Source organism: Mobula hypostoma, chromosome 2 (genome assembly GCF_963921235.1).
Source record: "Mobula hypostoma chromosome 2, sMobHyp1.1, whole genome shotgun sequence".
Lineage (NCBI taxonomy): Eukaryota > Metazoa > Chordata > Chondrichthyes > Myliobatiformes > Myliobatidae > Mobula > Mobula hypostoma.
Genome location: NC_086098.1, coordinates 188475510 through 188491401, shown reverse-complemented (window position 1 = coordinate 188491401; position 15892 = coordinate 188475510). Strand labels below are relative to the sequence as shown.

The following is a 15892-nucleotide window of genomic DNA, read 5'->3' as shown; positions in this document are numbered from 1 at the left end:
AGCTCTATTTTTCCAGTGTTGGCCCCTTCGTGACAGAAACATGTGTTTTTATAATTGGAAATGGCATGCTCAAGGATAAGGATAAAGTGCCAGGAATGCAGGAGCATAAAGTAACTGGGTTGAGAACTTTTTAAAAAAAACACAAATGTTATGCAGAAAGTTGGAGAAATTTCCTGGAATGGTAGGTCAGAAAATAAGTAAATATGGTAATTAATGATGTGTTTTCCAAAATTTATTTTGATTTGGGAATTATTAGAATTGGAAACTTCTCAAATTTATTTCTTAACAACCTTATATCAGTTGTAGTAAAGCTATTCAAATTAGTTTCTAATAATGAACTGAGCCTTTGGATAAATATAAACTGATCAGAAAGATAAGATTTGTAAAATAAATTACCTTAAACGACACACATCAAAGTTGCTGGTGAATGTAGCAGGCCAGGCAGGATCTCTAGGAAGGGGTACAGTCGACATTTCAGGCCGAGACCCTTCGTCAGGACTAACTGAAGGAAGAGTGAGTAAGGGATTTGAAAGTTGGAGGGGGAGGGGAAGATCCAAAATGATAGGAGAAGACAGGAGGGGGAGGGATAGAGCCGAGAGCTGGACAGGTGATAGGCAAAAGGGGATACGAGAGGATCATGGGACAGGAGGTTCGGGAAGAAAGACAAGGGTGGGGGGGACCCAGAGGATGGGCAAGAGGTATATTCAGAGGGACAGAGGGAGAAAAAGGAGAGTGAGAGAAAGAATGTGTGCATAAAAATAAGTAACAGACGGAGTACGAGGGGGAGGTGGGGCCTTAGCGGAAGTTAGAGAAGTCGATGTTCATGCCATCAGGTTGGAGGCTACCCAGACAGAATATAAGGTGTTGTTCCTCCAACCTGAGTGTGGCTTCATCTTTACAGTAGAGGAGGCCGTGGATAGACATGTCAGAATGGGAATGGGTTGTGGAATTAAAATGTGTGGCCACTGGGAGATCCTGCTTTCTCTGGCGGACAGAGCGTAGATGTTCAGCAAAGCGGTCTCCCAGTCTGCGTCGGGTCTTGCCAATATATAAAAGGCCACATCGGGAGCACCAGACGCAGTATATCACCCCAGTCGACTCACAGGTGAAGTGTTGCCTCACCTGGAAGGATTGTTTGGGGCCCTGAATGGTGGTAAGGGAGGAAGTGTAAGGGCATGTGTAGCACTTGTTCTGCTTACACGGATAAGTATTCTTTCTCTCACTCTTCTTTTTCTCCCTCTGTCCCTCTGAATATACCTCTTGCCCATCCTCTGGGTCCCCCCCCCCCGTCTTTCTTCCCGGACCTCCTGTCTCATGATCCTCTCGTATCCCCTTTTGCCTATCACCTGTCCAGCTCTCGGCTCTATCCCTCCCCCTCCTGTCTTCTCCTATCATTTTGGATCTCCCCCTCCCCCTCCAACTTTCAAATCCCTTACTCACTCTTCCTTCAGTTAGTCCTGACGAAGGGTCTCGGCCTGAAACGTCGACTGTACCTCTTCCTACAGATGCTGCCTGGCCTGCTGCGTTCACCAGCAACTTTGATGTGTGTTGCTTGAATTTCCAGCATCTGCAGAATTCCTGTTGTTTACCTTAAACGAATTGAGTTTAATTTTTTGAAGAGTAGTGAACAAGAATATCTGTGGATCTAACCTAGATGGGTTTCCACATGGTAATCAGCAGGATTCTGGATAAGAAACTGTTAACAAAAATAACTGTACAGAGTAAATTCATTGGAGGTGGTGGGGTGGAGATATGTCTCTACCAAAGGAGGTGCAAGGCTCTTTGTTGATGAACTCCACTTATGCGCAGAATCTTCCATGATTTTTAAACTGAAGAGTCTGAGCATAGAATCCTCATCAAGTCAGGTGTGTACAGGATCTGCAAGTTGATTCACATAGAGAACTACTACAGTGATGAGGAACAGGTTTTTTTTTGTTTTGTCTTTGCTATATTTTGACCAATGATTTGAGCATCATTAAGTTTAGATTTTTTTGTTATTGTAATTCTTACGTTTTTGAAAGTTTCTAAGTGTCAGGGGCATCCACAAGGATGGAAAAACAGCAACAATTGTAACTGATGGCAGTGTTGTTGGTGTTAGTTAAGGCCTTAGAATTCTTTAGCCCAAGTCCTTGTTGATGATCATGCATCCGTAATTGCGCTAATCCCACCCAAAAACATTTTATTCTCCATGTATCCTCCTCAATTTATTCCCTCCTCCCACCACCAAATTGTACACCAGACAATTTATAGTGGCCAGTTATCCTATCAATCTGCATGTCTGGAGCATACTGGGAATTGGTGGGGTCACAGGGAGATAAAGTCAGGATTGAAACTGGGTCACTGGAACGGTGAAGCCGCAGCTCTACTGGCAGTCACAGTTTCATGGCTGGGTCCTGATCTGGCTCACTGAAAGAGTGCAGAGAAAACTTTAAACTGGACTTGAGGTCCTGACTTGGAGGCAAACGTTGCATCGGTTAAGACTTTATTCCCTCGAGCATAGGAGAATGATTGAGATGTACAAAATTTTGAGGGGAATTGTTAAGATAAATGTAAGCTGGCTTTTTCCACTGAGGTTGGGTGAGACTACAACTAGAGGTCATGGGTAAAGGATGAAAAATGAAATATTGACGGGGAATGTGAGGGTGTGAGAATGTGGAACAAGCTGCCAGCAGAAGTGGTGGATGTAGGATTGAAATTTGGATAGGTACTGTATTTGGAGGGCAGGAGGGTAGAGGGCTATCGTCCAGATGCAGATCAATGGGACTAGGCAAATTAATAGTTTGGCACAGACAAGAAGGGCAAAAAAAAAGTCCCCTTTCTGTGTTTTAGTACTCTAATGCAGTGGTCCCGAACCTCCAGGCCGCGGACCGATACATTGCGGCAAAGAATGCAGGAGTGCAGCGGTAGTCGGAACGCACCCAGCACACCTTTTTAAAAAAAAAAGCTGAAATAAACAAGCTAATTAATTAGGTGCTACCTGGCACATAAATGTCGGCCCAGATCAGAGGCGACGCAATCGGCAATCGCATCTGATCTGGGCCGACATGTATGTGCTAGGTGGCACCTAATAAATTAGCTTATTTATTTCGGCTTTTTTCTTAAAGATGTGCTGGGTGTGTTCCGACTACCGCTGCATTCTTCGCGGCAATGTATCAGTCCACGGCCCGGAGGTTGGGGACCACTGCTGTAATGTGTGACCCAATTGTATCGCATGTGACCCAATTGTGCTATGAGGCTCTGATGCTATACAAGACGCTGCCAGTTTTCAACCAACCATTCCAGCAGACATTTGAAAAGAAAAGGTAGAGAAAGGTGCACAGTCATACAGTAATACAGCACAGTTATGTAGTAATATAGCACAGTAACACATCCTTCAGCTCAACCAGACCATATTGTACAAGAGGCCCACCTAAGCTAGTTGTGTTTGCAACTGGAATTAGTGTGGATGGGTAAAATGGTTAGCATGGATGGGTTATGCTGAATGTCTATCTGCCTTCTTTGCTGTATGACTCAAAGCCTGAGCCTTTCTAATATAGTTGTACCCATAGTAAGTGCAGCACTGTTGAGTGTCTCAGTGGGGATCGCAAGTGGTGAGCTACATCTGCCGAAATGCAGATGACTGCCCTTGAAATGGAAGCAGTGGAGGACAGTTAGGGATATGATAGATCTGCTGTCACACTGTGCTGCAGGATTTTCGTGAAAATTTTATACTTGTGATATTCTGTATTTATTAATGTACTGGTCCAAGTTAAGTTTTGTCCCACACTGACATTTGTTTGGATTTTTATGTACTGTCATGTGGAAGGTTCTATATAGGTAATGCTGAATTTTCCCGCTGAGATTGTCCATTCCCCTACATAAAATATACAAGTCATCAAGTCATTGAAAACTTCTGGTTAGACATAATTTTCAATAATCAGGGTGATATTTCCCCTATTTTTTAAAAATATTGAAAAATATTCTTAACAGTCCAGTGACATTTGCCAAATCATGACAGAAGCAATTCTCACAACTGTTTGTTCTTTGATTTTATTAATTAGGCACATCCTGAAATATTTAACAAGCTTTCTTCAGCTAAAAGCTTAAACTGAATTATAAAAAACAAGTTGTGAGAAAGGCATTAGAACTGTAAGAAATTGCAGTTGAAATAGTTATTTATATTTTGTTCATGGTTTGACCCTGGACTAAATTTTGGGTAGTCTTGGGGTGAAAAAGCCAAATAACATTTCAGATGCTTCAGTTTTAGAGCCAACTTCTCCCAAAGGAGTAGGTAATTTCTATTTTCAAAGACTTTCCAGATTTTGCAATATAAAATGGACTTGTAGGATTAAATGTGTCCTCCACTTCTATGCTATAACCTTGCATCTTGTAAAAATATTTTATTCTTAAGATGAATTTTCTAATTTTGATACTATCTTTTTTGACCTGCAACGCATGTCCAGAAATGCTGCTAAATAAATTTAGAGCATGTCTTTGTCCAAATGGAAATAAAGGATGCAATGCAAAAAAAAACATTATTTTAAAAAAATTGATCAACTCTTTCTGTGCTACATTGACCACAGCATTGATGCTGCTTCATGCACCCATGCTGAGCTTGTCAATTTCATCAACTTTGCTTCCAAGTTTCCTCCTTACCCTTAAATTCACTTGGTCCATTTCTGGCGCCTCTTTCCCCTTAATCTCTCTCTTTCCATCTCTGGATACAAACTGTCTACTGATTGATTTTTTTTCTCTCTCTTTTATAAACCTACTGACTCTCATGGCTATCTTGGCTATACCTCTGCCCACCCTGTCTCCTGTTTTATATTAAAAAAAATGCTATTCCCTTTTATCAGTTTCTTTGTTTCTGCCACATCTGTTCCTAGGATGAGGCTTTCTTTTCCAGGACGTCAGAGATATCCTGTTTCTTCAAAGAACCGTGTTTTCCTTCCTCCACCATTGATGCAGCCCTCACCTACATCTCCTCCATTTCCCAGACATCCGTGCTCAACGTACCTTCTTGCTGCCTTAACAGAGAGAATTCTTCTTGTCCTCACCTACCACCCCATGAGCCTCCACATCCAACCCATCATTCTCTGTAATATCTGCTATCTTAAACGGGATCCTACCACCAAACATATCTGTACCTCTCAGCGCCCCCCCCACACACACACAATTCTCCACTTACTGCAGTGATCGCTCCCTCTATCATTCCCTTGTCTATTCATTCTTCCTCACTAGTCTCCCACCTGACGCTTATACCTGCAAGTGGCCAAAGTTCTTCACCTACCCACTCACCTCCAGTCAAGGCTCCAAACAGCCCTACCAGTTGAAGCAACACTTCACCTGCAAATTTGTTGGGGTCGTCTATCTGGTGCTCTCAATACAGCCTCCTCTACATTGGTGAGACCTGTAATAAATTGGGGAATCATTTTGCTGACCACCTCCACTTCATCCACAAAATAGTTCCATTTAATATCTGAGAATCAAGTTTATTATCACCGGCACGTGATGTGAAATTTGTTAACTTAGCAGCAGCAGTTCAATGCAATACATAATCTAGCAGAGAGAGAGAGAAAAAATAATATTAATAAATAAAATAAAACATAATAAATAAACAAGTAAATCAATTATCTATATTGACTAGATTATTTAAAAATGTGCAAAAACAGAAATACTGTATATTTAAAAAAAGTGAGGTAGTGTCCAAAGCTTCAATGTCCATTTAGGAATTGGATGGTAGAGGGAAAGAAGCTCATAGTCTTGTTCTCAGCAGACATCCACGAAAACAGAAGAGAGCCCCAAAGAATGAGTGACAATAAAAAATGCTAGAACCCCAAAGCCCCACGACTCCCCCTGCCCCCTCCCTCACACAAGCAGCAGCAAAGCAATGACCTTCCCCCTTCCCCACTTACTTCAACAAAAAAAGCATCGGCACCCTCCACACACCAAGCATGCAATAGCAAAGCTCTCAAGAAAGACCACCATCTGCTGTACAACAAAATCTAATCACTCACCGGACAATTTAACACACCACAGGCTCCCTCCTTCCCCAGTAAAGGGACAGAGATGCGTCGGCCTTTCACAGCGAATGAGAATACATAAATAAAGCAACTCGCTGATTTGTGACAATAAGGTCTGCGTAAATGCGGAATTTTCCGGAAGTTAATGATGTTAATTCCAGTTCCCATTCCCGTTCTGACTAGTTGGTCCATGACTTCCCTCCCCATTCTCTCTTCTCCCCACTCTGGCTCTTGCCTCTTCTCACTTGCCTATTACTTTCTCCTGGTGCCCCTCATCCTTCCTTTATCCAATGGCCCACTCTCCTTTCCTATCTGATTCTTTCTTCTCTAGCCCTTTACCTATTCTACCTATCATCTTCTCACTTCATTCTCGCCCGCCCCCCCCCATCCACCTACCTTCCCCTTCTCCAGGCTTCACCTATTACCTGTCATCTTGTACTCCTTCCCCTCCTCCAGTTTTTCCAGTTTTGATGAAAGGTCTTGGTCAAAATCTTTGACTGTTTATATATTTCCATAGGTGCTGCCTGACCTGCTGAGTTCTTCCAGTATTTTGTGTGTGTTGCTCTGGATTTCCAGCATCTGCAGAATATATATTTTTTAAAATGTATTCAAAAATTATTTTTAAATGTATTTCTAAATTATTCAAAAATTATTTAGTATTCAAAATATATCTTTAAATACTTTTTTAAAATTGTGATCTTCTGTTAGATTTGAGATTTTTCTTCTCATTCTGTCAACAGAATGCTGAGAAAGACAAAAAAACAGAAACCATCCCAAAAGTTGTTGAAGAGCTTGACCCTGGAGAAACTGATGATGACAAAACTTCAGAAAGGACAACACCAGGCAGAACCCCCAAGTCACCATTAAAAGGATCCAAAAAGCCAAAGACGATGCCATGCAAGGTGATGCTTCTGGATGGCACGGAATTTGAATGTGAGGTGGAGGTAAGAGCCCCCTGCATGTTATGTTTTTTTCAAAAAAAGTCTTAATTTGAAACAGCCATCTTGGAATTAGTCCATGAAAGAATTTGCCTACTCTGGAGAAAAGCAGGCAAAGAGGAGATTTAAGTCAGCATATTATGTATGGGAGGCCTGGATAACAGGAATAAAAATGTTCCAGTTTGCTTTGTTGCAAAATCAAGAGGCAGAAGTGCAGAGTTTTAATTTTGAATAGGAGGTGAGGAAAATTATCACTTGTCTGAAACTTGCTGTCTGAGCAGGCAGTGGATTTTGATAGCCACTAAGGTACTGGAGATAACAGGATGTGTCGTAACCCACAATTTTGTCGACTGACATCTCGGAAGTGGGATTGGTATCAAAGCTCTTCAGCCTGCAACGAGATGGTGAATTGAATGACCTCTAAAACTAGTTTATGTCTTTGAAATTTGTGCCTGGAGTGAACTAGCTGCAGGAAGCAAGCCTGGGATTGGTATGGGAGGACTCCAAGCCTATCTGATGTTTGGCTTTGGGCCTTTGTTACCTCATACCAGTCAACGGCCAAAACATACTAGGCAAAATCCTCAGATGGATGATTTCAGTGTTGGTTCTTTGGCAGAAACCCTTCTATAAGCTGTGGGTGAGCGATCAGATTGTGAGGGAAGGAGAAAGTGGTAAACACTGCAGGGAGGACTGATTGACACTGATTGAGAGTGTGTGGGTGGAGGCTTTGGCATCGAAATGGACCTGTGAGGGGCTCTTCAGCATTCTTACCTGACATCCTAATAAATACAAACCTGCAATCACATACGTCACTAGTTTGAAATACTTTGATGTTCTGCACAGTGCAGACAATTCTATCTTTCATTCCAAGTAGCTTTTCCTGCTACTTGAAATATATTTAAAAAAAAGACTCCTGGTTTCCAGTCATAGGCACCCCGAGGCTCTAGGAAGAAACAATCAATGCTTTTTCTGCTAAATCCTGCAAAATCACTGCAAGGTTAACAAGGTCAACAGCATTGACCTCTCCCAGGCAATGAGACCTTGCAGTGACTTGCAGACCATGGCACCAGTCTCCCAAATCAGGCACTATACGCAGAGCTGTGTCCTAGGAAAGAATTACTAGGTAGACAGAGGAAAAGGTACAAGAATGTGCTCGAAGCCTGCCTTCTAGTACCAAATCACAGCTGGTCACTCAAGATATTGCTTTCTTTTTTGTAAACTATGGTGTTATATCCTCCTCATTTTTGAGATTCTTTTCCAAAAGAGGAAAGCACTTATATGCATTTGCTTAAAGAGATCTTAACCTCTTCAAAAGGAATTCGGAACAAACTTGAATCATGTTACATTATTAGACCAAGCTAACGTTTGACAGTGAAAGGTAACACCTCTGGAACTTCAGTTCAAAGTTAATGAAAGTGACCTGAAATGTTCTTTTAAAAACAAAATGCATCTTTTCTTCTAACAATTAGCTTTATTTGTCACATGTACGTTGAAATATACAGTTGAAATGTTTTTCGAACAACACGGCCCAAGATGTGCTGGGGTCAGCCCACAAGTGTTGTATCACTTCTGCCTCCGGCATAGTACGTCCACAACATAGTATATCCAACCGTAAATTGTATGTCTTTGGAAAGTGGGAGAAAACTGGAGCTACCAGAGGAAATCCATGTGGTTGCGGGGAGAATGTACAGTTTCCTTCCAGACAGCGGTGGGATAACCCCAGTTTTCCAGCTGGCCCTGTAAGGCAGTATGCTGGCTGCTACGCTGCTCTATCTTGGGTGTCAAATGATCTCTGACGATGGATGTATGGCCTCTAACTGGTACCGTCAGACTGACTTAGACATGATTATCCTATCCTTGTATCAGATTTTGTCAGTTAGGACTATATCAAAATAAAGTAAGTTAATTCAGGTTTGTGATTGGAGTGTTTAAATTATAAATCCTCCTTGGTACAGTAATGATGCTGCTCACTTCAGGCAGTTCCCCATTGTGCCTCTTTACATATTGGCTGATGGAGCAGGTGCAGAGCTTTGTAGTTTGTGATCTTCGGAGGTTATTTATCTTTTTTAATGATTTGTTCAGCCAGATGGTCATATACTAAGGTGATTGTATGTGGTTAATGAAGGGCCTTTTGCCTCTCAGCTTTGTTGATGAAGTACTCAATGTGTCATTGATTTGGCAACAAATTTATTTATATTGGTACTGGGGAGGGGCAACTGCACAGGATCAAAGTTATTTGAAGAGAATTGTAAACTTAGCTCTGCCATGAGCACTAGCCGCCATAGTATCCAGGGTATCTTCAAAGAGTGATGCCTCAAAAAGATGGCGTCCATTATTAAGGACCCCCATCACTGAGGTCGTGTCTTGTCTTCATTGCTACCATCAGGAGGGAGGGACAGAAACAGTCTTTTTCTCTATTATTATGTATTGCACTGTACTGCTACCAGAAAGTCAACAAATTTTACAACATGCCAGTTTGATTAAACCTGATTCCAATTCTGATTCATTCTTCAGCTGAGGAGAATGTTGGGTATCATAATGCTGATAATACCCTTATAATGTGCATGTAGATTTGAGTGAGTAGGGAGTCCAACAGAGAATGCCAGTGTAAAAAGTACGAAGCTATCAGGTGAAAAGGTTTATTATAGAAAACATCATTGCTGCAAGTGTCTTTTTCTTGGGTAAGCTGCTGTCTATCAACAAGTAACACACACAAAATGCTGGTGGAACACAGCAGGCCAGACAGCATCCATAGGAAGAAACACAGTCGATGTTTTGGGCCGAGACTCTTTGTCAGGTCTAATGGTCTTCTTTCAGTTAGTCCTGATGAAGAGTCTCAGCCCAAAACGTCGACTGAACTTCTTCCTATAGATGCTGTCTGGCCTGCTGTGTTCCACCAGCATTTTGTGTGTGTTGCTTGAATTTCCAGTATCTGCCGATTTCCTCATGTTTGCGTCTATCAACTAGTCATGTGTTAGCTGTAAAGGTACAGATATTTGATAGTATCTGATTTATCGTCTGATTCTGACTTCATTTTTGTCCTTTCTCATTCTCATTGTTTTTTTTTTGGTTCCTGACACTTCATATAACCTTCAGTCAAGTTTCTACCACTCTGCTCCCAGTCATTAGTTTCATTTTCATTTGTGATATCTGCAATCTCTGCCTGAACAGGAACTTGGGTACTATTCAACTTTCAAGCCTATTCCAACTTTTTGGGTTACTTTGTGTGGCTCCAATTATATTTATCTTTTGTCTATCCCCAATTTATTGATCTCAGTTTTGAAATTTTCACCTGGCCACTTGAAATGTGCACCAGGTCGCAATTCAACTGGCTAATTGAGGGAAAAAATGTGCAGTGATTGTCTTCTATACAGAAGTGAGTATACAAGTTCAAAGTAAATTTGTTATCCAAGTACATATATATCACTATATACAACCCTGAGATTTATTTTCTTGCAGGCATACTCAATGTATCTATCGAACAATAACCATAACAGAATCAATGAAAGACAGCCCACCTTGGCGGTCAACCAGATTGCAGAGGACAACAAACTGTTCAAATAAGGTTTTGAAATGACTTGAGATTAAATTTGGAGGAATCAGGAGATCCAGAATCAAAGTAGATCAGAAAGATAAACATATTGGAGAACTGGAATGGTGCAGGGTAGGATCTGTACAGCAGAAATTGGAATGGTCTGATTTGGAGTGGAGTTAGGGTAATGATTTCTGGTCAAGGAAACACCGGAGTGTTTGCATCTGCAGGTCAAACATTGTTAAAACTAGTGTAGTCTTTGAATCTGCTGGTTAGACGTTGCCAAGACTGTCCAGGATCAGAGGTGGACATTATTGTGGTGATGGATAGTTGAGGAACATTGCACTGGGGTCAAAATCTGCATTTGTAGGATGCTGACATTTCTTAAATTTTATAATGATTTGAAGTGCTGACCTATCTGGCGAGAGAGAACTTTAGAATCTGTTAGTCAATTATCATGGCAGTTGAGTAACAGATGCACAAAACAAACCAGATACATGAATGGATCCTAGTAAAACGTGACTGGATCAAGCTGGTAGGCTGACTATGATGTAACGATGTTTTCGTGATTTTTGTTTTCCTTGCTGATTGCACCAATTCCTATCAAATTCTGCATTCAGCACGACGATCAGCAGTGAAGTATTCCTCAGATGAAATATTTAAATCCCTGGAAGCTATGTTTTGCAGGACGCAGTCTTTCGTTGATTTATTTCCTGTCCTCTGATTGTACAAAGCCTTCCAATTCATGCCTGATTGAATATCAAGCATTTTATCTTGTGGTGTAGTAATTGTTGACTTCAGTTTTGAACTCTTGTTGTTCAATTCCAAAGAGTCTTATGGTAAGCAGAAGTTCCTGAGACTATCTAAGCAAACTCCTACATATTCAGTATTGTTAATCTTTTAACATCTTTATTCAAGTAATATATTTTATATTTGAATTCAGGCTCTCTCTCCCTCCCCCATGCTCTCTCTCTCTCAGCTTTCACCCCTTGTTTCCATGCACTACTTCGTGGTTTTACGAATCTTTTCTCTTAACCGTGTGTGTACTGTTATTACATGTCAGAGTAAGAAATGTCTTATTTTTATGGAGAAAAAACATTGTGACCTCCAGTACTATAGTCTAGTTTAAAGATCCCTTGCCTTGTTAATATTTAAATAGCTGAAATCAATTTTTGTGCCGCCTCTCTCCCCACTTTACCACTATTTCTAGCTTAAATTTATATTCCTTCAGGTTTGGCAGCCAGATGCATTTTATATTCTATTGTCTCTTGATCAATCATTATGATCTATTTCGATCATTGCATTTTAAATTGTTGACAGTAGATGTTCATATTTTTTCTAGAAATTCAGTTGCGCATGCTGTCTATATTGCTTTCTCTTCCCCACCCTTCAGTGAAATGTTACAATTAGAATTTTCTGTTAACTTTGTGTCATCTCTGAAATGCCATTGAGCACGCTTAATAATAGGGGGCAAGAGACGACATTGACTGTGTAACACAACTTTTTAGAGCGTCGCTCTGAAGATTGGACCATGTTGAACTGGGATTGGCTCGTGGTTATAGGGGTCTTCTGGGTCTACACACTCTTCCCGGTGCAGTGCTTCACTGAGACCCCTCTTGCATTTAATCACACTGCATTCACCTTGACTCTAGCTCTTACTACAACCCCCCCCCCTCAATTTCCTCAACGCTTCAGTGACCCCTCCCACTACAACAATTACTCACTTCCCTCACTTCCTCCACTACCATCTTGAACCCTAGGCCAAAAACGCTTGTCGATTCCCCAGTCTACTGAGAGCTGAAAGGAAGCTTTGATGAACATTACTACGTTTGTATTTCCACCTCCCACCAACCTTTCCATTCCAGTAACTTAAACCGTTGGTGAGACCCATCCCCTTTCCTACACCACCCTTCATTTGCTAGATGACTTCTTTCCCTACCCCCAACCAAATCACAGCCAACCCAGCAAAGTCTCTCCATCTTCACCCACTCTCTCTGCCTCCAGTCCACCCTAATCACTGTAGCATAGACTCTGAAACAATTGTTGCTATATCTATTTCATGCATCTTCCTAGGTGAATTAGGTTTTCAAGGCTTTTCAGATATGAATTTGAAGCTTAGTAAGTCTCTGATTACCTGCACATTATACACAGTATCTGACAAAATGAAAAGCTACTTTAAAAAGCCCACTCTTATAACTTTCAAGTCTAAGACTCTCACCAGGAAAACAGCTTAATTTTTGAATGACTTTTAAAATGTGAGGCTTGCACCATTCTGCATGTTCATTTAATAATAACAAAATATAGGCAGTATCTATATAAAGAGAAATGGAGTCTTCGGCTTAAAATGTTTAACACTTTAACAGAATTGGGCAAGACAGAGCACAGTTTGGTTTTAAGTTGCAGGAAATGGGGAGAAAGTTGGAAAAGCGCAAAGGAAACAATCTGATAGGTGAGGCTCGTATTATCATGGGGATGCAGTTCATGAGTGGGAATGGGAGGAATGAAGCTGGGAGAAGGCAAAGGAATATAAAAGCTATGTAACACAGAAATGTAGGAAATAATCCGTTAGCTCAGGTCATACTCGTGATGAGTCAAAAACTAAGCCAGTGTTATAGCTGGATGACTTGCAACAGAATTACTCAATTTCAGTGCAAATAAAGAAAGCAAGTTGCCCATGGTTATAGGATTTAATATTGAGTTGGGAAGGCTGCAACATGGTCATACAAGGACGAGATGCTGTTCCTCAAGCTTGAATTGGGTCTTGTTGTAACTGTCCACATTGTCACAGAGAGATAGGTCAGCATGGAGTAGTCATCCAATTGGTGTTTGGTTTTTCCAATATGGTGGAGACAATGCTGTGGACAACAAATGCAGTACACTAGATTGGAGGAAGTGCACGTGAATGGCTGCTTCACATGAAGAGACAGTTTAGCTCTCAAAATGATTGAAGGGGAAGAAGTAAAAGGTGCACCTTTTGTAGTTTGGGGAAAATTCCTGTATCATTCCTCTCCTCCTAAGCAAACTGAGGAAAAGAATCTGAATTAGGCTGCATTATCAATGTGAGTTTGCAGCTGATCTAGTATTTTCTGCTTTTTTTCCCCCATATCCTTTTATTTACCTCTGTGTTGATTTATATTTGAAAACTAAACGTCCATAGCCTCCTGAGAACAGCATACCGGAGGTTTACAACTCTCTGTGCAGAAGAGATTCCTCTTTATCTCAGCCTTAAAAACAATCAAGAATTTACCCTTTAAGACTGAACCCTACCCCTTAGTTCTAGACCACTCGACCTTTATCTCGTCAATCCTTGCAGTTCTCCTGCGAATGTATTTACCAACTCTCAAACGTGATGAACATCCTCTTTCATACCAACTTGAATGTTAAGATTTGAAGTAGGAGTTTGGAATCTTCATTTGACTGTTTTGAGATTCCAATCTTTATTGGGACCAGTCATATTTCCTACCTCTGATTGAGAATGGGTTATAACTGGGAAAGATATTTGCACGGAATGAAATATCTTTTTTAATTAAGCAAGGACATCAGAAAAATAGTTGTCAAGAGGCAGCACTTACTCTAGTTCTGCATTTTGACCTACAGCAGAGATTACATTGCTTTTTCTTGGTAATTTTTTAAAATCAATTTCAGCTGTATGTTAAGGTTAATACTTGACATTTTCAGTGGTCTCAGAGTGATTTGCTAAGCTGCAATGTGCAAAATTTCATCCAGTTCATTTTCAATTGTGCTTAGAAACAGTGGATCAAGCAAATTGTATTAATTCAAGGAATAAAGCTCTTGAGCAGCCCAGGTATGACACAGCTCAGACACAAGAGGAAACATTAACATCAAAATGATTTAGTTAGGTGAAGTTGCAGAAGCGAAGCTGAAATGTCTTATTATCGTTACGCTTTTACTGCTATTTATTATCTGCATGGCTATTTTTAAACCCATTTCCTAATCTCGCCTCGTATGTAATGTGAAGTTTGAAGGAAGAATTCTCCTTTTTCAAAAGTAGTCATATGCGGCAAAGTATTGATTTCTATTCAGGAAGTGAAACGTAGATTGTTAACCTTGTGAATTAAAGCTGCCTGCATCTGAACTGGGTCATGTGTTTTGTTTAATTACTTGAACTTTCTGGAAACCCAGATGAAGGACAGATACAGGTGGTGTGAAAGTTTATTCTAAAATAAGCAACCTGTTGCAGCTACTCAGTGAATCGGGATGCACCTGAGGTGAGATAGTTTTGGTCAATGGCCTTTCAGAAATGAAAACATAGAATCTGGTTTAGAAAATGAATACGAATATAAATTCCACAGATTCACCACCCTTTGGTGAAAGAAATTCCTCCTTATCTCTGTTCTAGAGGGACATCCTTCTCTTCAGAGGCCTGGGCCATCTGATCCTTGACTCCCCCACTATAGGAATAATTCTCTCCATGTCCACTGTATCTAGGCCTATCAGTATTCGATAGGTTTCAGTGAGAACCCCCTCCCCCCCCATTCTTCTAAACTCCAGCGAGTACAGCCCAGAGCCATCAAACACTCCTCATTTGTAGATCTGACATGAAACACATATCCCAATATTAATGAGGCAGAAGCAATGTCAGAAATTGGACAAAAGGTTGTGACTTACAGCCTTCATTTTTCCTTCACACTAAATCATGCAGCTAATCATGCATGTGTGAATGAAAGGGCTCCTCCATGGATATGGATTTCATTATTACTTTGAAGATAGGCCGGATTGAAATTATTGCAGTGTCTGTGTACTGGAAAATGCTGCAGTCTGAGGGCCAAGTGATGAGATGTGGGATACATTACTTCTACTTAATCATTTGAGTGAGGTAGCATAATTGTTCTATTCCCCACTCTGGCCTCTTGCCTCTTCTCCTCACCTGCCTATCACCTCCCACTGGTGCCCCTCCCTCATCCCTTTCTCCCAAGATCCCCTATACTCTCCTAGTACCTTCCTCCTTTTTCAGCCCTTTTATGTTTCTTACCCACTTGGCTTCACCTATCACCTTCGAGCTATTCTCCTTCCCTCCCCCAACCTTCTTATTCTGGCGTCTTCTCCCTTCTTTTCCAGTCCTGATGAAGGGTCTTGGCCTGAAAAGTTGACTGTTTATAAATTTCCATAGATGCTGCCTGACCTGCTGAATTCTTCCAGCAACTTGTGTGTAATACCTGCGTTTATTGTCCACCCTCTACTGATTCTGAACTGAGCAAGCAGCTGGTGCTTTGGGAGTTGTGTATAGTCCAAACTGGATAGGGATGAGCAGATTTCGTTCTCTAAGCTAGCTGAATCTTCACCACATGGTTGTTTCACAGTTACCTATACCATAACTAAGTTTGTTTCAAGTGCATAAATTTATATTCCCCAACTGCTGTGGTGGGATTTGAACTCCTCTCTGGATCAGTGGTTCAAAG

The 15892-nt window shown here is 41.0% G+C and overlaps 1 protein-coding gene across 8 annotated transcripts in view; it reads left to right on the top strand.

Annotated features, from left to right (window-relative positions):
* LOC134342753 (band 4.1-like protein 1) overlaps positions 1-15892 on the top strand; it is a 326173-nt gene that overhangs the window by 184938 nt on the left and 125343 nt on the right. For all 8 annotated transcript variants that reach the window (XM_063041282.1, XM_063041274.1, XM_063041277.1 and 5 more), the window contains one exon: positions 6743-6946. In XM_063041282.1, the coding sequence (XP_062897352.1) occupies positions 6743-6946 (204 nt within the window). The remainder of the gene's footprint in view (positions 1-6742; positions 6947-15892) is intronic.